At 40.0% G+C, this 20,487-nt stretch overlaps 1 protein-coding gene across 1 annotated transcript in view; it reads right to left on the bottom strand.

Annotated features, from left to right (window-relative positions):
* The window catches only part of dntt (deoxynucleotidyltransferase, terminal), a 471,498-nt gene that overhangs the window by 294,250 nt on the left and 156,761 nt on the right, over nucleotides 1–20,487 (bottom strand). Inside the window, exon 4 of the mRNA XM_034184986.1 lies at nucleotides 1,670–1,840. Coding sequence (XP_034040877.1) covers nucleotides 1,670–1,840 — 171 coding nt within the window. The remainder of the gene's footprint in view (nucleotides 1–1,669; nucleotides 1,841–20,487) is intronic.

The raw sequence follows: 20,487 nt of genomic DNA, 5'->3' as shown, positions 1-20,487 counted from the left end.
GAAAGATTTTCTGGTATTTTTTGGTATTTCCTAAACTCAAGAGCTATTGGAGTCCTGTTGGAGTCTTTGTGCTATGCCTATAGATCTGGAAACTATTGCTTCTAGGTTTATTTATTTATTTGCATTTTTGTGTCCCTTTGCACCCCAACCTGTTCAAGCTAGAAATAAACTGCTGAACATCACTGAACATTGTCTGTTCACTGCAAAGGGGCCCACAACCTGAGTCCCATGACACAGAGAGCATGCATTTGTGCCACCTGTCTGTCTGCTGCAGCCAGGTGAGACATAGATATAAACATATCTAGTGTAGATACATACATACAGTAGTGTTCAGAATAATAGTAGTACTATGTGACTAAAAAGATTAATCCAGGTTTTGAGTATATTTCTTATTGTTACATGGGAAACAAGGTACCAGTAGATTCAGTAGATTCTCACAAATCCAACAAGACCAAGCATTCATGACATGCACACTCTTAAGGCTATGAAATTGGGCTATTAGTAAAAACAAAAGTCGAAATTATTATTATTATTATTAAAATATTATTCTGAACACTACTGTATATACATATATACACATGCCTACATACGTACATACATATGCAATGCATGTGATTTTATACTACATATTTACAAGATAGAAAAACAAAGTGCACACAACTAAACAATGATCAGCAAAACACCCTAACCCTCAACACCCTTCCTCCCTATACCTAGAAAAAAACATGTGCCTATACCGCTGCTTAAACTGGTTCATGCTAATTCATGCAATTTTGCATTAGGATTAACAACATTATGACATGTTTAGAACCCTGTTGCTTGTTTGACAGGACAAACAGCTACTTAATTCAACCTAGATAAAGAACATCACTTACACTGCACGGGAACGTCAACTATGACATTTTAGCCATGTAGTGCATTTCTCTGAGCATGATTGAGCATGCAGGGCCCAGTGTTGAGGACCACAGTTGCAGAAGAAGGCCAAAGGGATGCCAATGCTTCAACTGGCTGTGGCAGATAGATTTTTAGTTCAAGAATTACAGATGGTCTGTTTGTCTGCCAGGGTGGTTGTCATCCAGGACCTAAGGTGTCCCATAGTACGGTGGATGCGAGTGAGACCAGTGCATGCTCCTTGACCTGACCTGACTCGACAGTACACAAATCCAGATCCATCAACATGAAGTGACCATCATTACATGTGCATCAATCTTTACAGACAGGAAAATGTTCCTTCTAACATGACATGTTACAATTCTGAATTAGCAAGATGGTGTGTTGTAAGCTTTGAAAGTAGAAGGCAAATTAGGTGCCATTCCAATTGATTTATTTATTTATATTATGGTGGGTTTTTGATCATTATTATAACAGTTATAAATGCCAATCTCAGTGTCTTTTTATGTGATGTAAAAAAGATTAAGTTTGTTCTGTACAAAAGGAATTGTTTCTTTGCTGATGGTGGCATAGGGCACAGATGTAACATAAGACTTTGACACTAAATGACCAAAAGTTGGCATTACGCACAAGTCATGTGCTTCAAACTCACTGAGCACTGAGGTGAAACGGGAAAACAAAATAATCGAATCTGATAAAAAGGCTTGCGACCGTTTCTTTTATGTCAAAACTGCACTACACACTGGAGACATGCTGTCGACTGGTGTCTGGGCCTTACCTCTATGACTGCTTTAGTGTGTTCCCCCAGGCAAGGCAGATCCTGAAGAGCATCCAGATGCTTAACAGTCCAGGGCAGACTTTTTAGCATAGATGCGGCCCGTCTGAAGGCCAGACATGGGCCCTTGAGCTCGCTGAATTCATAGCTTTCGGCCAGCACTTCAAATGCATCCTACAGGGAGAAGGAAGTGATGGAAAAGAGATAAAATACAAGATGAATAAAACATAGCCAAGGTAGTAAGACTTCCGCTTCTACACTGACCAGAAGAGGGACATGATAGAAGTTTGGTTAATGTGTATTGAAGTGTAACAACTTAATTGTGCTCAAAACACATACAAAAATGGATTAGTTTCATGGAATATTATTAAATCAATTTCTGTGCTCACACTGTAAGCCATTTATAGTTATTTCATATGAGACTCAGGTTTGAAACATTAATATTGACTGCAGAATGGACTGATTTTCATCAGTGATGATCACTGGTCAAACCTGTGTTACTGTAATATCATTCATATAGCAGAGACTTTATTTCAAATTTTATCCTGGAGGTTGAAAATAGAATCTTTTTGGATGCATAATACCAATGATGTGCAAGTGGCCAAGTAGTTAATGCACTTGGTTTTAGTGCAGAAAGTTCCTGGTTCAAACCCTACCCCTCCCACATTTCTCCATGAAATGCAGAGTTGCGTCAGGAAGGGCATCTGGCATAAAACTTGTGCCAAATCAACATGCAGATCTATCTTGGATCTGCTGTGGTGACCCTGAGGGAGCAGCCAATTTAAATAATGTGTGTACTGTATTACAGTATCACTGTATTTTCTGGATGGTTTTTCTTCAGATAAAACTGAAGTTATTGTACTTGGCCCCACAAATCTTAGAAACATGGTGTCTAACCAGATCCTTACTCTGGATGGCATTACCCTGACCTCTAGTAATACTGTGAGAAATCTTGGAGTCATTTTTGATCAGGATATGTCATTCAAAGCGCATATTAAACAAATATGTAGGACTGCTTTTTTGCATTTACGCAATATCTCTAAAATCAGAAAGGTCTTGTCTCAGAGTGATGCTGAAAAACTAATTCATGCATTTATTTCCTCTAGGCTGGACTATTGTAATTCATTATTATCAGGTTGTCCTAAAAGTTCCCTAAAAAGCCTTCAGTTAATTCAAAATGCTGCAGCTAGAGTACTGACGGGGACTAGAAGGAGAGAGCATATCTCACCCATATTGGCCTCTCTTCATTGGCTTCCTGTTAATTCTAGAATAGAATTTAAAATTCTTCTTCTTACTTGTAAGGTTTTGAATAATCAGGTCCCATCTTATCTTAGGGACCTCGTAGTACCATATCACCCCAATAGAGCGCTTCGCTCTCAGACTGCAGGCTTACTTGTAGTTCCTAGGGTTTGTAAGAGTAGAATGGGAGGCAGAGCCTTCAGCTTTCAGGCTCCTCTCCTGTGGAACCAGCTCCCAATTCAGATCAGGGAGACAGACACCCTCTCTACTTTTAAGATTAGGCTTAAAACTTTCCTTTTTGCTAAAGCTTATAGTTAGGGCTGGATCAGGTGACCCTGAACCATCCCTTAGTTATGCTGCTATAGACGTAGACTGCTGGGGGGTTCCCATGATGCACTGTTTCTTTCTCTTTTTGCTCTGTATGCACCACTCTGCATTTAATCATTAGTGATCGATCTCTGCTCCCCTCCACAGCATGTCTTTTTCCTGGTTCTCTCCCTCAGCCCCAACCAGTCCCAGCAGAAGACTGCCCCTCCCTGAGCCTGGTTCTGCTGGAGGTTTCTTCCTGTTAAAAGGGAGTTTTTCCTTCCCACTGTAGCCAAGTGCTTGCTCACAGGGGGTCGTTTTGACCGTTGGGGTTTTACATAATTATTGTATGGCCTTGCCTTACAATATAAAGCGCCTTGGGGCAACTGTTTGTTGTGATTTGGCGCTATATAAAAAAATTGATTGATTGATTGATGTCCTGTGACAATGACTTACAGATCAAAAACGACTGCATTATCATCTATGGCCACAAGATGGCACCATCTATATGCATGACAAGCTCCTGTATACTGAAAGAAGTACTGTGATTCACACTTTGGAGCAGAAAGTGGCACTAATGCACCATTAGACTGGATGCCAGTTGTTGAAGAAGAAGAAGACAGTGCTCTGAATGAGACAGATGTTCTTGTTTGGCAGAACAAGGGAATTTAATAAATCATACTCTCAAACTTCACAGCACAAGGGCCCTGGGATCACTTTCCATCTGGGCCTTTCTGTGTGGCATTTGCATGTCTTCTCCATGAAAGGGTTAGGGTTAGGGTTAGGTAAGGTATGTCTTCTACAATATATTCCATTTCTAAGGTGGAACTATATTAGTGTATAGTAAGGTATATCTAAATATCTAAAAAAAAGTAAGAGTAGAATAGAAGACTAGAATAGAGTAGAGTAGAGCCACTTAGGTGCCTGGTCTTGACAACCAGGGATGGTAGGTTGAAAAGCTTTTTTATCCCATGGGAACTCTCCTTACCCACCCAAGCGGCTCAAGAAAATGGATATATCATAGTAATATATCATAAGACATATCATAAGAAAATAGACATCATATATATATAAGTGATATTTAAATAATAAGGGTAATAAACAACATACGAGGTCTGTTAGAAAAGTATCGTACCTTTTTATTTTTTTCAAAAACTATATGGATTTGATTCATATGTTTTTACGTCAGCCAAGCTTGAACCTTCGTGCGCATGCGTGAGTTTTTCCACGCCTGTCAGTTGCATCATTCGCCTGTGGGCAGGCTTTGAGTGAGCACTGCTCCACCCCTCTCGTCGTTGTTTCATTGCGAGGAAATGGCGGAATGATTTGGGCTTTTTTTTCCATCAGAAATTTTTCAGAAACTGTTAGAGACAGGCAGCTGGAAAACATTCGAAAAATTTATCTGGCTTTCGGTGAAATTTTTACGGGCTTCACAGAGAATAAGGAGTGTTACTACAGCTTTAAGGACAGCCCACAATGGCGCACGGCGCGCCGCGCTCCGAGCCGCCATCGAGAGGCAGAAACCACCACATCATTTCTAAACGGATCGCTGTGTGGAGCCGGGACCGTCGTGTGCAATTTCTCTGGTTATCACAAGAGCTGGACATCAGCCATTTTCTGGCAGATTTCACTTTTAACAAGAGATTTTGTCATGGAAAGCCGCGCGGAGGCTTCGCGCATCACGACTGATTCACTGATGAAGCGAGACAAAGGAACACCTCCGTTTCGGAGTGTTAGAGGACAAGTTGGGACATGCCCAGCTCTCCACAATTTCTCTTATACTCACTCGACTGGTAAGCACTGAAAGCCGAGATAGGCTCCACACAGCGATCCGTTTAGAAATGATGTGGTGGTTTCTGCCTCTCGATGGCGGCTCGGAGCGTGGCGCGCCATGCGCCATTGTGGGCCATCCTTAAAGCTGTAGTAACACTCCTTATTCTCTGTGAAGCCCGTAAAATTTTCAACGAAAGCCAGATAAATTTTTCGAATGGTTTCCAGCTGCCTGTCTCTAACAGTTTCTGAAAAACCTCTGATGGAAAAAAGCCCAAATCATTCCGCCATTTCCTCGCAATGAAACAACAATGAGAGGGGTGAGCAGTGCTCACTCAAAGCCTGCTCACAGGTGAATGACGCAACCGACAGGCGTGGAAAAACTCACGCATGCGCACGAAGGTTCAAGCTTGGCTGACGTAAAAACATATGAATCAAATCCATATAGTTTTTGAAAAAAATAAAAAGGTATGATACTTTTCTAACAGACCTCGTATACAAGAAATATGGTTATTATATAATATTATAGGAATTAGCTTCTAAAACCTAAATATTAATATAGGAGAAGATTGTAGTATATGTATACTTAGTGTGTAGACTAGTAGTAAAATTAAATTATAGCTAGTAGGCTAAGCTATAAATATGGTAATTTTATTATAGAAACAGAAGCTATGATGCAATATGTTTTGGTATCTATCTAAAGTAAACCCTGCTAGCTTACAATAGGAAGATAAAAATGTTTGCATGGGTTTGCATGTTCGCATGGGTTGGCATGGGTTCCGTCCAGGTGCTCTAGATTCCTCCCACTTCCAAAGACGTGGGTTAGCTGCATAGGAAACTTGAATGAGAGTGTAGATGAGTTTGTCTGTCTGTCTATATGTGGCCCTGCAATAGGCATCCTGTGAATACTTACATACATGTGATTTCTTAGTTTTTTGTTTGTTTGTTTTAATAAATTTGTAAAAATGTCACATTATTATTATGGGGTATTGCGTGTAGAATTTTGAGAAAAAAATGAATCCATTTTGGAATAAAGCTGTAACATAACAAAATGTGAAAAAAATAAAGCGCTGGATGAAATTACTTTCTGGATGAACTGTATAAGGTCCCACAATTGACAGTGCATGTCAGAGCACAAAAAAGCATGAAGTCAAAGGAATTTGTTTGAAAGGATTCGGAGGTCTACATTATGTGGGGCAACCACCTATCCAATGGTCAAGTACAGTACCTGACCAATGGATAGAGAAATTCCAGACCAGTGATTTCCAAACTGTGGGTCATGGTGGACCACAAAGGTGCTCTAAGTGTGGTGCCGTATAGCACCAAAATTGGTTCCACTGTGATTACCAGCCAAAGCAACACTTTTAGTTATATTATGCACCATTTGTTTTGAGAGGCAAAAAATGAGTTCTCAAGTAGGAGAGCAGTGAGGGAAACCAGCCATGACTACTCTGACAGAGATATTGGCATGTGTCGCTGTGACTGCAGAAGCTATGCAACAAGCAACTTTTGTATGTCACACTATCAGGTAAACCTCACTGCAAAGTGGTTCAGAACCAGATTTTCTTCAAAGAAAACAAATCAAATCTAGGCTTGAGTTTCTCCTGCCCTGTTCAGTTTATTGTATTTCGTTCTGATCAGTGGAGCATGTAGGCATTATTATTTTTATTTTACTTTGAGAAAGTGTGTTTGATATTAGATCACAATGTGTGTGGAGTCTGCTGTCTACCGAAGCAACACCCTGTTTAAATCCCATTATAGCTACCACCGTGAACGTGCACGCGGAACTCTCCGCTGTTTTTCAGGCTGCCTGATCACACAGATGCATTTCTTAGCTTTTTCACAGTTATATCAATCAACTTCAATCAACTTTTTTCTTGTATAGCGCCAAATCACAACAAACAGTTGCCCCAAGGCGCTCCACATTGCAAGGCAAGGCCATACAATAATTATGAAACACAGTCTACGTCTAAAGCAACATAACCAAGGGATGGTCCAGGGTCACCCGATCCAGCCCTAACTATAAGCCTTAGCGAAAAGGAAAGTTTTAAGCCTAATCTTAAAAGTAGAGAGGGTATCTGTCTCCCTGATCTGAATTGGGAGCTGGTTCCACAGGAGAGGAGCCTGAAAGCTGAAGGCTCTGCCTCCCATTCTACTCTTACAAACCCTAGGAACTACAAGTAAGCCCGCAGTCTGAGAGCGAAGCGCTCTAATGGGGTAATATGGTACTATGAGGTCCCTAAGATAAGATGGGACCTGATTATTCAAAACCTTATAAGTAAGAAGAAGAATTTTAAATTCTATTCTAGCATTAACAGGAAGCCAATGAAGGGAGGCCAACACGGGTGAGATATGCTCTCTCCTGCTAGTCCCCGTCAGTACTCTAGCTGCAGCATTCTGAACCAACTGAAGGCTTTTTAGGGAACTTTTAGGACAACCTGATAATAATGAATTACAATAGTCCAGCCTAGAGGAAACAAATGCATGAATTAGTTTTTCAGCATCACTCTGAGACAAGACCTTTCTGATTTTAGAGATATTGCGTAAATGCAAAAAGGCAGTCCTACATATTTGTTTAATATGCGCTTTGAATGACATATCCTGATCAAAAATAACTCCAAGATTTCTCACAGTATTACTAGAGATCAGGGAAATGCCATCCAGAGTAACGATCTGGTTAGACACCATGCTTCTAAGATTTGTGGGGCCAAGTACAATAACTTCAGTTTTATCTGAGTTTAAAAGCAGGAAATTAGAGGTCATCCATGTCTTTATGTCTGTAAGACAATCCTGCAGTTTAGCTAATTGGTGCGTATCCTCTGGCTTCATGGATAGATAAAGCTGGGTATCATCTGCGTAACAATGAAAATTTAAGCAATACCGTCTAATAATACTGCCCAAGGGAAGCATGTATAAAGTGAATAAAATTGGTCCTAGCACAGAACCTTATCGATGACAACAGTTATAATCGTGCACAAAGATGAGCCTCGAGCAGAGACTGTTTTTAATAGGTTGAGTTTATGACTAATGGACATGCACATGCACTAAGTCTCACAGTGGAGAGCGGCTGCTCCTTTTACCATGACTGCATCAAAATTAACAGTCATCATTTAAAGACTAGTCATCATAACATGACATCATATTGATGTAAACCTTGCAATTTACAGTATCTGTGGCTCCGTTCTTAATGTTAGCAGCTACATTACATTTAAGTGCACTGGGACATTTTCCTCAAAGCTACATAAATGCTGTCAGAAACACTCAGAAAAAGGAGTACCCTATTTTTGATAGTCTCCGTAGCTGTTTGTTTTGTGAAGGCCGTATACTTTGAAACCAAAGTGCACAAAATAATCCTGGTGTATCATGGCATGGTCACTAATGGCCTAAATCTAAATTGTTATGATTTCTGTGCGACATGTCAGTTTTTTGTGTGGCCCAGCTGTGAACGCACAGTCCAGTTGTACAGGCACGCTTTACATGTGGTGCCCAGCCATGAACCGAATTTTCTCTTTTCATTTATTTTCCTGAGGACTGTAGTGTAATGCTGCCAACCATGGCAGAGACAGCGGACTTTGCCTGTGTGGATAAAGTGGATGAGGCAATCTGGAGTTATTGTTTTTATTTTCACTGTCTGAGTGGACATTAATGGAACTTGAGAGATGCAGTTCAGTGGACATCATTCTATAAGTCTGTGAGTGGTTCTTCATGCTTTTCTTCTGTTTTATTTTTATTATTATTTGTTTGTTATTTTTCAGTGCTTTTTCTGCCTGACATAGGGAGAATTTTCACAGCCTCTCACATAATAACTATGTAATAATCCACATCCATCCTGAGCACTATGTATACAAAGGTGTGGTCATTGTGGAAAGCAATGGTGCAACTTCTCCCAGTGCTATGGGGAGACATCGCTCCTGTGGCAGCACTCAGCTGGATAATCCACCAGATCAGTATAGTTCTGATCCTGGACCCCAGCAACAGCAGCATCAAAGGGCCAAAAGAAAACACAAAACTTCACCAATATAAATTGGTGTCTCCCTGACTAACTTTCTGTTCACACTGTACACCTCAGACTTCAGGTTCTGGTCACAGTCCTGCCACCTGCAGATGTTTGCCATTGTGAGCTGCAACAGCAGTGACCAGGATGCTGAGTACAGGAGTGTGCTGGACAGGTTTGTGGAGTGGTGTGGACTCAAACCACCTGCCACTCAACGTATCTAAGACGAAGGAGCTGGTGGTGGACTTCAGAAGATGGAAGACCCGTCCGAACCCAGTTACCATCAATGGAACTGAGATGGACATTGTAGACTACTACAAGTACCTGGGTGTCCACATTGACAGGAGACTGGACTGTGAACACAGATGCTGTGTATAAGAAAGGTTAGAGCCAACTGTACATCCTCAGGAGGCTCAGATCTTTCAATGTCTGCAGACATATGTTGATGTTTTATCACTCCAGTGTCATCTTCTACGCTGTAGTGTGCTGAGGCAGCAGGCTGAAGGCAGCTGACATGAACAAACTCAATAAGCTCATCAGGAGAGCTGGCTCTGTCCTGGGGGTGGAACTGGAGTCTGTGGTCGAGGTGTCAGAGAGGAGGATGTTGGGAAAACTGCTCACCATCCGTGACAACACCTCTCACTCCCTACATGCCACACTGTTTTCCTGTCAGAGCACCTTCAGCCAAAGACTGAGGCCACCGAGGTCCACCACAGAATGCCACAGGAGGTCTTTCCTACCTTTGACAATCAGACTGTATAACTCCTCTCTGCAGAATGAATACATAATGATCAGAGTTTTTCATTTACTCAGAGCTATGTACAGTGAACATCTTGTGCAAGTGTCTGTAGTCATTTTGCATAAACATGTACTCACTGTTCTCACTAAAAAAAAAAAAAGCAATGTTTACTGTTTCAACACTCTGGCTGCAAGACCGCTCCAGTGCCACTCGATAACTGCGTGTGGACTGTGTGTTTTGACAGTAGCTCTTGCGTGGAATGTGTGCAGACTGCTCGAGATTTGTGGCCGTAATTTTCCCTGTCTCTCTGGACTGCATTAAGTGGAGAGTCAGCCACCATGCACGCACGTCCTGAGGACCAGTTCAGTGAGATTTCACCTGAGAAAGTTGTGGCCTTTTTGCCTGTTTTTGCGTGATGTTGTGTCTTCACCTCCTCTCCACCAGTTGCGCATCACTGACATAGTAGCCTAACATTCTGCAGAGAGGTGGACACTGTGTCAGACTCTTCCAGTAAGTTAGGTGTGGTCAGATCAAGGTCAAATCGGCTCAAAATCTGCACAGTGGCTACAAGCAGCACTCTAAATTTGGATCCAAGGACTTGAGGCCCACTGACAGGCGCACGACTTTGATTCATGCACGTCGTCGTGATGATCCCACCCGCTGTGTTCCCAGCTGGACGCCATGCTTTGTTCCACCGCCTGCCACGTGCTCTACACTGGATGCTGCGTACATAAAATAATTATTTTGTAGCGGAGTAACCATTTTCTCTGCAAGTTGTCTGTTGAAAACAGCTTTAATTGCTTCCTGAATCACAGAGGACCGCTGCAGCAGAGCCATTCACGCGCATGCTGAATGAGCTGGAGAAAGCATTTGGAGCCATCAAAAATGTAATTATTTGTCATGTTTACATTGTCATGACTTGGTAAAACAGTTGTAGTTTCTTTTCTTCTTGTCTGCAGCTGTTAAAGTATGTTTAAAGTATAACAGATTTAAAATCTCGTTATAATGCTTCAAACGGCCTGCACTCTGATGCGATCCACTGAAGCAACCACTCACTCTGTTCACTTCTTTACTGCACTTGACAAGCTGCACGTCATGTTGGCAAGCAGATCATGCCACGTAGCATGACATTTATGTGTGAAGGATTTTTTGAACATTTCAAAATTCTCTTTGTGCAATTGCAGTACTGCCGCCCCTCTCACGTTCAGTCTGCACCTGTTAAAGACAAGTTTACTCTCCTGCATGACACAGGTCGTGCCAGTGCGTGAATCAAAGGGTTGCTCATGTCAGTGGGCCTTTACTGTGCCACGCTTATTGAGCTAATTAGAATTAGTTAAATCACAATTGCAATGTGTTAATATCCACAAACTACAACATTCCTCAAGCTACAGGCATTGTTGTAAACATTAGAAGAATGCCGCCAAGAAAAGGGAAGCGCAAACAAGAGGAAGACAAAAGGAGTGGAGAAAAAGTCTCAGGTGTGCATTGGTATGTGAGATGCACTGACCTGTACAAGCAACCGGGCAGGGATCAGAGCTCTTTGCAGAACAATGTGTTGGTTTTCTGCTGCATGACCGCACAGGGAAACCAAACAGGAATGTGCCATCTTCCACTTGTTCATAACAAACTCCCCAGTGGGCAGCCACAACTTTACCTTCACAAGCACAGTGTGTCAAAGACACTTCAGCAACAGCTGTAAACTTAAGCTACAAAGCAATTCAACACTGCGCACTTTCGTAAAATCTTTTTGAATGACAAAATATTTGTAATAGTTCAACAACGACATGCATGCATATATGGACAGCTTTGTCAAGCTTTTCAAAATATGAGGATATTTGAATATTTTAGTTTTTCTCAAAAGGACAAGAAATTTTCTAGATTTTTTTCTCAAAATTTTAACATTGGCTCAGGATCAATACACCTTTGGTGCTATGAAATTTATCAGGATGCTGTACCACCACTAGTCAGTAGAATATTAACACTTCAGCTGCCAAAATGTCCCTCACCAAAGCGAAGAACCTAAAAATTAAGATTCTTCTTTCTGTTCTCCACTGGAGTACTTTCGGAGCCATCAGACAGCATATACGAGGTCTGTTAGAAAACTATCCGACCTTTTTATTTTTTGCAAAAACCATATGGATTTGAATCACGTGTGATTGCATCAGCCAAGCTTGAACCTTCGTGCGCATGCGTGAGTTTTTTCACGCCTGTTGGTTGCGTCATTCGCCTGTGAGCAGGCTTTGTGTGAGCAGTGGTCCACCCCTCTCGTCTGATTTTTATTGCAAATAAATGTCTGAATGATTTGGAGCTTTGCTGCCTCAAATTTTTCCAGAAACTGTGAGACACCTCCAGGTGGACACCATTCGGAAAATTCAGATGGCTTTCAGGGATGATTTTATGGGGATTACACAGATTAAGGAGTGCTCCAGCCGGTTTAAAGACCACCCATAGCGGCTGAGAGCGCGCCGATCGACAGGCTGAAACCCCGCTGAAACAACCAGATCATTTCCAACGTGAAGGCTTTGTTGATCCGGGACGTCGTCTGACTTCCACAGAAATGGCAGAAGACGTGGACATCAGCACTTTTTTGGCACATTCCACTGTTACAGGAGTTTTTGTCATGGAAAGAGAAGCGGAGGGATGCCACAGAGCCGCTCATGGCGCGGGACAAAACCACCTCCGTGTTGGTCTCACAGGACGGCTTTCAGATGGCTTTCAGATGGCTTTCGGTGGCTTTTCAGTCGTGTGACTATCCGAGAAATTGTGGATGAGCTGGACATGCCAGAACATATCCTGTGAGGCTTCATCACGGCGTTGCTTTATGCCATGCGGCTCTGTCCCGACGCACAAATTTCTCTGCTCCTCTTTCCATGACAAAACCTCCTGTAACAGTGGAATGTGCCGTTCATTTCCAAACTGAACGCTGTGTTGATCCGGGACATCGTCTGACTACCACAGAAATTGCAGAAGACGTGGACATCAGCACTTTTTCGGCACACTGAGACAGACGTGCGGAGAAATTCATGCATCGGCACGGAGCCACATAGCGCAAAGCAAGGGAGGAACAATTAGCTCTTTTATTAAGGTGCATATTTGTCTCAACATTTAGCTAAATATTTAGCTTGATGTTTGTAAATATTAGGCTAAACGTGTAAATACTTAGCATTAACTAATCTGCTAAAGTTTAAGGTTTGACAGAAATTTGGTAATGTAGTATTTGCCTTTTTTTTCTCCCTAATTTTTGCTCTTCATCTGTGGGTCAAAAGAAATTCTAAACTGAAATATTACTAGCATTCCCATGCCAATGAAATCAAATGTGATTCTTTTTCTCCCTCAAATGAATGAATGAATGAATGAAAACTGTTTATTTCAAACATTTGATACAACAACAATTACAAGATAGATCAGTAAAGACAACAACAAAAAAGTTCCTACTGTGTACCCAACATGTCCGAAAAGGGGTAGGGTGAAGCATCAGCTTATTTATCCCTACCCCTTCTTCCCCACAACCAGTAATACCCTTTGCCACATATACACATAGATTCCTACACACCTAAACCAATATCAATATATATATATATATATATATATATATATATATATATATATATATATATATATATATATCAACATACATACACATATATATACATATATACACACATATACACACACATATACATATATATACATACATATATATATATACATACATACATACATATATATATATATATACATACATATATATATATATATATATATATATATATATATATATATACACACACACATATACACACATATATACACAAACATAAATATACACCTACACATACCTACTTACATACAAAATACTATATATTTACAAGCCGAAGCAAAAAACAAAAACACCCTAACCCTCATTACCCTTCCTCCTCCCTATACCTAGAAAAAAACATATTTTTGTACCGCTGTTTGAACTGGTTCATCCTTGGACATTGCTTGAGCCCCACTCCCAATCTGTTCCACATCCTCACCCCACAGACAGAAATACAGAAACCTTTTAATGTTGTTCGTGCCCACTGACGCTTTAAATTAAATTTCTCCCTCAAACTGCAATCCCCTGATCTGTTAAAAAACATATTTTTAATATTTGCTGGAAGTAAATTGTTTATTGCTTTATACACGATTTGTACTGTTTGAAAATGAACCAAGTCTGTGAATTTTAAGAATTTGGATTGTAAAAATAGTGGATTTGTATGATCTCTATAGCCAGTATTATGAATAATTCTTATAGCTCTTTTCTGCATTACTGATAGTGATTGTGTTGTACCTTTATAAGTATTACCCCATACCTCTGCACAGTACTGTAAATATGGTAAAACCAGTGAGCAGTAAAGAATGTGGAGTGAGTTGTGGTCCAGAATATGTTTCGCTTTGTTTAGAACTGAAATGCTTCTTGACAGTTTACTTTGTATATGTTTTATATGAGTCTTCCAGTTTATCTTATCATCTATTATCACCCCCCAGAAACTTATTTTCATGTACCTTTTCAATATCTACCCCCTCAACTTGTAACTGAACCTGTATGTCTGTATTACAATAGCCAAATAACATGTATTTTGTTTTACTTAAGTTTAATGATAATTTGTTTCTGTCAAACCATATTTTCAATTTTCCCATTTCTATACTGATCCTCCTCAGTAACTCCTGCAAATCCCCCCCTGAACAAAAAATGCTTGTGTCATCTGCAAATAATACTAATTTTAATATTTTGGAAACATTGACAATATCATTTATATAAATTAGAAACGGTTTTGGACCCAATACTGACCCCTGTGGGACGCCACAAGCATTGTCCAAGCATGATGATGTATATTCCCCCAACTTCACAAACTGTTTTCTGTTACTTAAGTAGCTTCTCACCCAGTGCAACACCAACCCCCTAATCCCATACTGTTCAAGTTTACTGATTAATATGTCATGATTGATTGTATCAAAAGCCTTTTTAAGGTCTATAAATATTCCAACTGAATGTAATTTGTGGTCTATGGCGTTTGTAATCTCCTCAACTGATTCTATTAATGCAAGTGATGTTGAACTATGTGCTCTGAATCCATATTGACTATCAGTAAGTAATTTATGTTTATTTATGAATTTGTCTAATCTATTATTGAATAACATTTCTAATAATTTGGAAAATTGTGGAAGCAAAGAAACAGGTCTATAATTTGTGAAGTGGTGTCTATCCCCAGTCTTATACAGCGGCACAACCTTAGCTATTTTCATTTGATTGGGAAATTTACCAGTTTGAAATGATAAGTTACAGATGTATGTTAATGGTTCTACAATCCATTCAATGACCTGTTTTACCACCACCATATCAATTTCATTTAAATCGGTAGATGTTTTATATTTACAATTATTCACAATGTCTATAATTTCTTTTCCATCCACTGCTGTGAGGAACATTGAACAGGGATTTCTTTCTATGCGATTATTATCCCAATCCTCAGGTTGGGAATTGGGAATTTTTTCTGCCAAGCTTGGTCCAATATTTACAAAAAATTATTAAAACCATTGACTACCTCATCCTTATTTTCCTTCTTGACATTATTATCAATGAAATACTGAGGGTATCTCTGTTTTTTATTACCATTTTTGATAATGCTATTTAATATATCCCATATTCCTTTAATATTGTTTTTGTTATTATATAATATGTTACTATAATATTCCTTCCTACATACCCGTATAATATTAGTTAATCTATTTTTGTATTTCTTATATCTATTTTCTGCCTCTTTAGTCTTTAGTTTTATGAATTCTCTATACAGTGTATTTTTCTTATGACATGCATTTCGTAACCCTTTCGTCATCCATGGTCAATCTTGGATTTTTTGTTTTCTGTAGTCTTGTTTAATTGGACAATTTTTATCATATAATGATGTAAATGTTTGTAAAAAGTTTCATATGCACTATCAACATCACTTTCACTGTATACCTTTTCCCAGTTTTGCTCCTGTAAATCCTTCTTTAGTGTGTTCATGTTTTCCTCTGTCCGCACTCGCCTGTATTTTATTTTCTCCTCTGGCTGATTCCGCCGATGGTTTCTATTATAAACGATGAAAACTGGTAGATGATCACTAATGTCATTGATTAATAATCCACTCACAGTGTTATTCTCAATATCATTGCTGAATATATTATCAATTAAGGTGGCACTATGGGATGTAATTCTGCTTGGCCTGGTGATTTTTGGATATAAACTCATACTGTACATTATACTGATAAATTCATCTGTTATTTTATGCTTATTTGGATTGAGCAGATCAATATTTAAGTCACCATAAATGAACACAGTTTTTTGATTAGTTTTTGAGAACATTTTTCCCATACAGTCAGTGAATGTTTCAATACTAGATCCTGGTGCTCTATATATACAGCTGACTAATACATTTTTGCTTTTTTCTTCACATATTTCAATAGTTATACATTCTAATAAGTTATCAATCACAGTTGTCATATTGTCTACTATTTTATAATCCATGTTCTTATCCACATACACAGCCACTCCTCCTCCACTCTTATTCTTTCTGTTTACACAATTAAATTCATATCCATCCAGTTCAAAATCCATTCCTTTATCTTCATTGATCCATGTTTCTGATATAGCAATTATGTTAAATATTTTTTTAAATTGACTTAAATATTCTTTAATGTTGTTAAAGTTTGCATATAGACTTCTGCTGTTGAAATGGATTATTGATAATTCGTTATCCGTTTTAATGATCCGATTAAACTGTTCATCTGTATAATAGCAACAACTGTCATTGATATTTGAGAAGAAATTATTGTCCGGGTCTATATCGTGCTCCAAGTCCAGTACATTGTGGTCTGTGTATTTAAATGTTCTCAGTTCTAGTTTTCCATGATCAGCAATCCTTTGAGTTATATCCTTCTTGTCTCCAGATGTAGATGATGTAGTAGATGAATAGGTTCCTCTGGTCTGTGTCATGGTGTTGTGATGTGTTTGTGTCCTCATAGCTTATTGGTCATATTTGTCCAGTTCCTCGATGTTCCTGATTACCATAACCTTCGCTTGTTCTGGTGTTCCGTTCAATTTGATAAATGTTTAGCAGTTGGATGTCCATGTCTGTTGAATTTTTCCCTGCTTTTTTAAGAGACGAGCTTTTCTGACGATGTCTGCGTTTCTTTTGGTCAGATGTTCATTGATGAATACGTTTGTTCCTTTGAGTTTCCGTCCCTGTTTTAACAATGCCATTTTATGTTTTCTGTACAAACCTCATTATAACAGCTCGCTTGTCTCCATCCTCTCTCCTGGGCAGGGGGTGGCACGCTTCAATGTTATTACAGTCCATTTGAATACCTTTAGATTGCAGGAAGTCAGCCACCTGTTGTTCCACTGAGCTGGCCTCCTGCTCGCTGGCCTCCCCTCCGCTGTCTTCTGACACCGCCCGTGCGTAGGATCGAGGTTTAATATGAATTCCTGTAATAATAACGTCGTTCATCCTTGTGTACTGTTCCAACTCTGCAACACGGTTCTCCAGGTACACCAGACGCCGGTCTTTCTCGGCATTCTGGATCCGGAGAGCCTTCACTTCTTCCACCAGCTCCATAATGGATTTCTGCTGCATTTTAACAACAGAGATTTCCTCAGACAAAAAGTCCAGGGACTTTTTGTTATCGTCCCCCTCCTCCGCCGTCAGTGCCTTCTTCGGACCCATGGTCAGATAACTCCGCGCTGGCGCCTCGGGCCTCGGTAAAGCCGCGCCGGTGGAACTGTGCTGACGCCTCGGGCTTCCGGTGGAGCCGCGCCGGTGAAAAACAATCCTCAGTAGCTGTATTTAATTACAGCACCGCTGCCAAATGTTATGTTTAAAAGAATATAAATACAAATTCAACAGAGAAATGATTCCTCAAACACCGCCATGCGCACACAACGTAACACATCCGGGTGTTACGTTGTGTGCGCGTTGTGTGAAATAAACCAGTTCATTATGAAGATAAGCCTAATTTTAAATGGTGTTATTATTATTATTATTATTATTATTATTATTATTATTATTATTTTGTCAGTGTACATGACATTAAAAAGAGTTGCCAGCTGCTGGATTTTTTTTTAAACACATATTCTTGCAGGCACACAAAAAAGGGCCAGATTCAGTCACTTCATCTAGTAATGTGAACACAGCATACGTTCTAAGCCGTCTTTACAAATAGGCAGGCTCTCCTTTCTGCAGACTTTTTTTTTTTCACAATTGGGCAGTTTGTTCTCTCCGGTGACATTCAAACCAGTTCTTACACCTTGTGTGTCTGCTTTCAAAGGCTGCCTGCCTCGTTTTTGCTGGATGATCCACAGATCGCGCAGCAGGAGAGCGCCTGTCCCCTGGTTCCTGCCGCACATGAAGAGGATTCGGCTGCGTCCAGCTTGGGATGAAGCCGAATCCTCTCCATGTGCGGCAGGACATTTCACACAATTCAGAAAAACGGGCAGGAATTATAGACCTGTATTCATAATATTATGAATGAGATGTGCGTTGAAGCACCCCTGCCTTTTCCCTTCTATTACAAAGGTGACCTGTCCACCGCACACCCCTCCCCATTTCTTTCACCTTGTCACTCCTTCTGGGAACTTTGACAGCAAGCCTGCAGGCGGTCTGCAGCTGCCTGCAGGCCCTGAACTCCCATGGTGCATTGAGCACAATGTTTATTGTTCACTGTTGTTAGCTTATATCACTAATTTCGCCAAAAAATATTCATCCTGTCAACTATCACTTTCTGCATTGTTCATCCTTGACCCAAAATACATAAACATACCAAACAGCAGCTCTTCCCAGTTTCTCACACACTTGGCGATATAATATAGATGTTAGGTTCTGTAGAATTGCCTGGTTTGTAAATTCTGACAAAAGACTTGTGACTTCCCTGAGTATTCAGTTGAAGTCTGGCACACTACCATCTGTTCAGCCCAATCTCCCCATCTCATACTTGTTTTTCATAATACGGTCACAAAATGTGTCACATTTACATAATGCGGTCAAGTTTAGTTCACTTTTTTAAACCCTACCCCTAACCCTAATCATAACCATAGCCCTAGCCATAACCCCCATGCCCCACCCCAAATTTTGTGTTACCATCATGAATTAATTTTGTGATACTGTCACAAAATATGACATATTTTCATTGCAGTATCAGAATTAAATGGATTAAATCACTTTTCTTGATGCCATCACAAAATGGCATGAGATAGGGTTGCATATGTTCATTGCCAAAGATAAAATTTGGCCAGACATCAAGATCACAATGTTTATTTGGTATTTGCATGCAATCTGTGTGCAGGATTTGGACACAACTGGTGATCGAAATGTGAGAGTTCTTCCACAACCAGACCTTGAAAGTGGCTGAGGATTGTATTGGAGTTGCAAGTGTCCACAGGAGGAGTTGTTTCACATCTGAGGGTACCACTGAGAAAATTACCTGTGATGGCCCTGAGAGTAGAAAAGAAGTTATTTAGTCAAGGAATCTTTGATCAGATGACTCACTATCTGTGGTTTAGTGATCCCTGGCCTTCTTACAGAGGCCAAACATAGTCCTTTGTTCTTTCAAATTTAAGCCATGGTCCCACCAAATAATGAACAATGAATAATGAGCAACGTAGCATGTTTTTTTTTTTTTTTTTTTGGTACGAGTTGACTTATTCAACAAACGTGAGAGAATAGAGGCTCTTAGAGGCAGAATATTCAACTAACGAGGCTCATCTCTGAGCATGGTGCTAATTTTGAGAAGTTCAAAATTTAGCAAAAACAGTGTGGGGCGGTTTATGTATGGGGTACTACGAGGACAAACGAGGATGTTAGAGGCATGTTGGTGGTGAGTATGAGCTGTTAGAAGCCCATTATCCGAGCACTTGGCGGCTACGAGGACAGGACAAGCTATTTTGGCTCCGCACTCTCATGCACTTTGTCATGATAGCCCTACCCACTTTGTTCCACCGGATGCCAAGCTTTTCTGGATGCTGTGTATATAAAATAATTATTTCGTAGCGGCTTAATCATTCTCAGAATTTGGCTGTTGAAAACACCTCGAATCGAATCAAAACAGAAACTGGACCATTTCTTTATCTCTCCTGCTCTTCATGAGGTAGAGAAAGTATATGAAACAGCCTAAAAGATAATTATTTCTAATGTTTATATTGTAATGGTTTGGTAAAACAGTTGCATGTTCATTCCTTCGTTCAAGCTGTAAAATTATGTTTATGATCGATTTAACATCTCGTTATAATCATTCAGATATGGTGCACTGACACAATCACTCGCACTCACACTCAGTGTTTTTTAAATGGGCAATGTTCATATACATACCTCATTATTCAAATAATCACTGAAATTTTTGACAACTCCATACGTGGCTCATTATTCATGGCTTTATTATTTGGTGTGGCCACCTTGGCCCACATCATGGATGATGGTTCAGTGCTGACAGATGCATTCTGCGGTACTGTCACATTGGACCTGGCAACTTGGAGCATCTGTGTAAGGCTTATTCCTGCTGAGATGTTAAACATGTCCTGTTCCAGGGTTCTTATGGCTATATGTGAAATACCAATTGTCATTAGAGCTTCTGTCCTCCAGGCTGGTGGAGATACTCCTCTGCTGGCAACACAGAACCCTGCGGTTAAATAACCCTGGTTAAAAAAAAAAATGCCACTCACGGGATTCAAACATATAAGCTCTGATTACCAGATGGAAACTTTACCACTGTGCTACC

The sequence above is a fragment of the Thalassophryne amazonica genome, chromosome 13 (assembly GCF_902500255.1).
Source record: "Thalassophryne amazonica chromosome 13, fThaAma1.1, whole genome shotgun sequence".
In the NCBI taxonomy this organism is placed as follows: domain Eukaryota; kingdom Metazoa; phylum Chordata; class Actinopteri; order Batrachoidiformes; family Batrachoididae; genus Thalassophryne; species Thalassophryne amazonica.
Note: the sequence above shows the minus strand (reverse complement) of the source record. Positions and strands in the feature narration are given on the sequence as shown.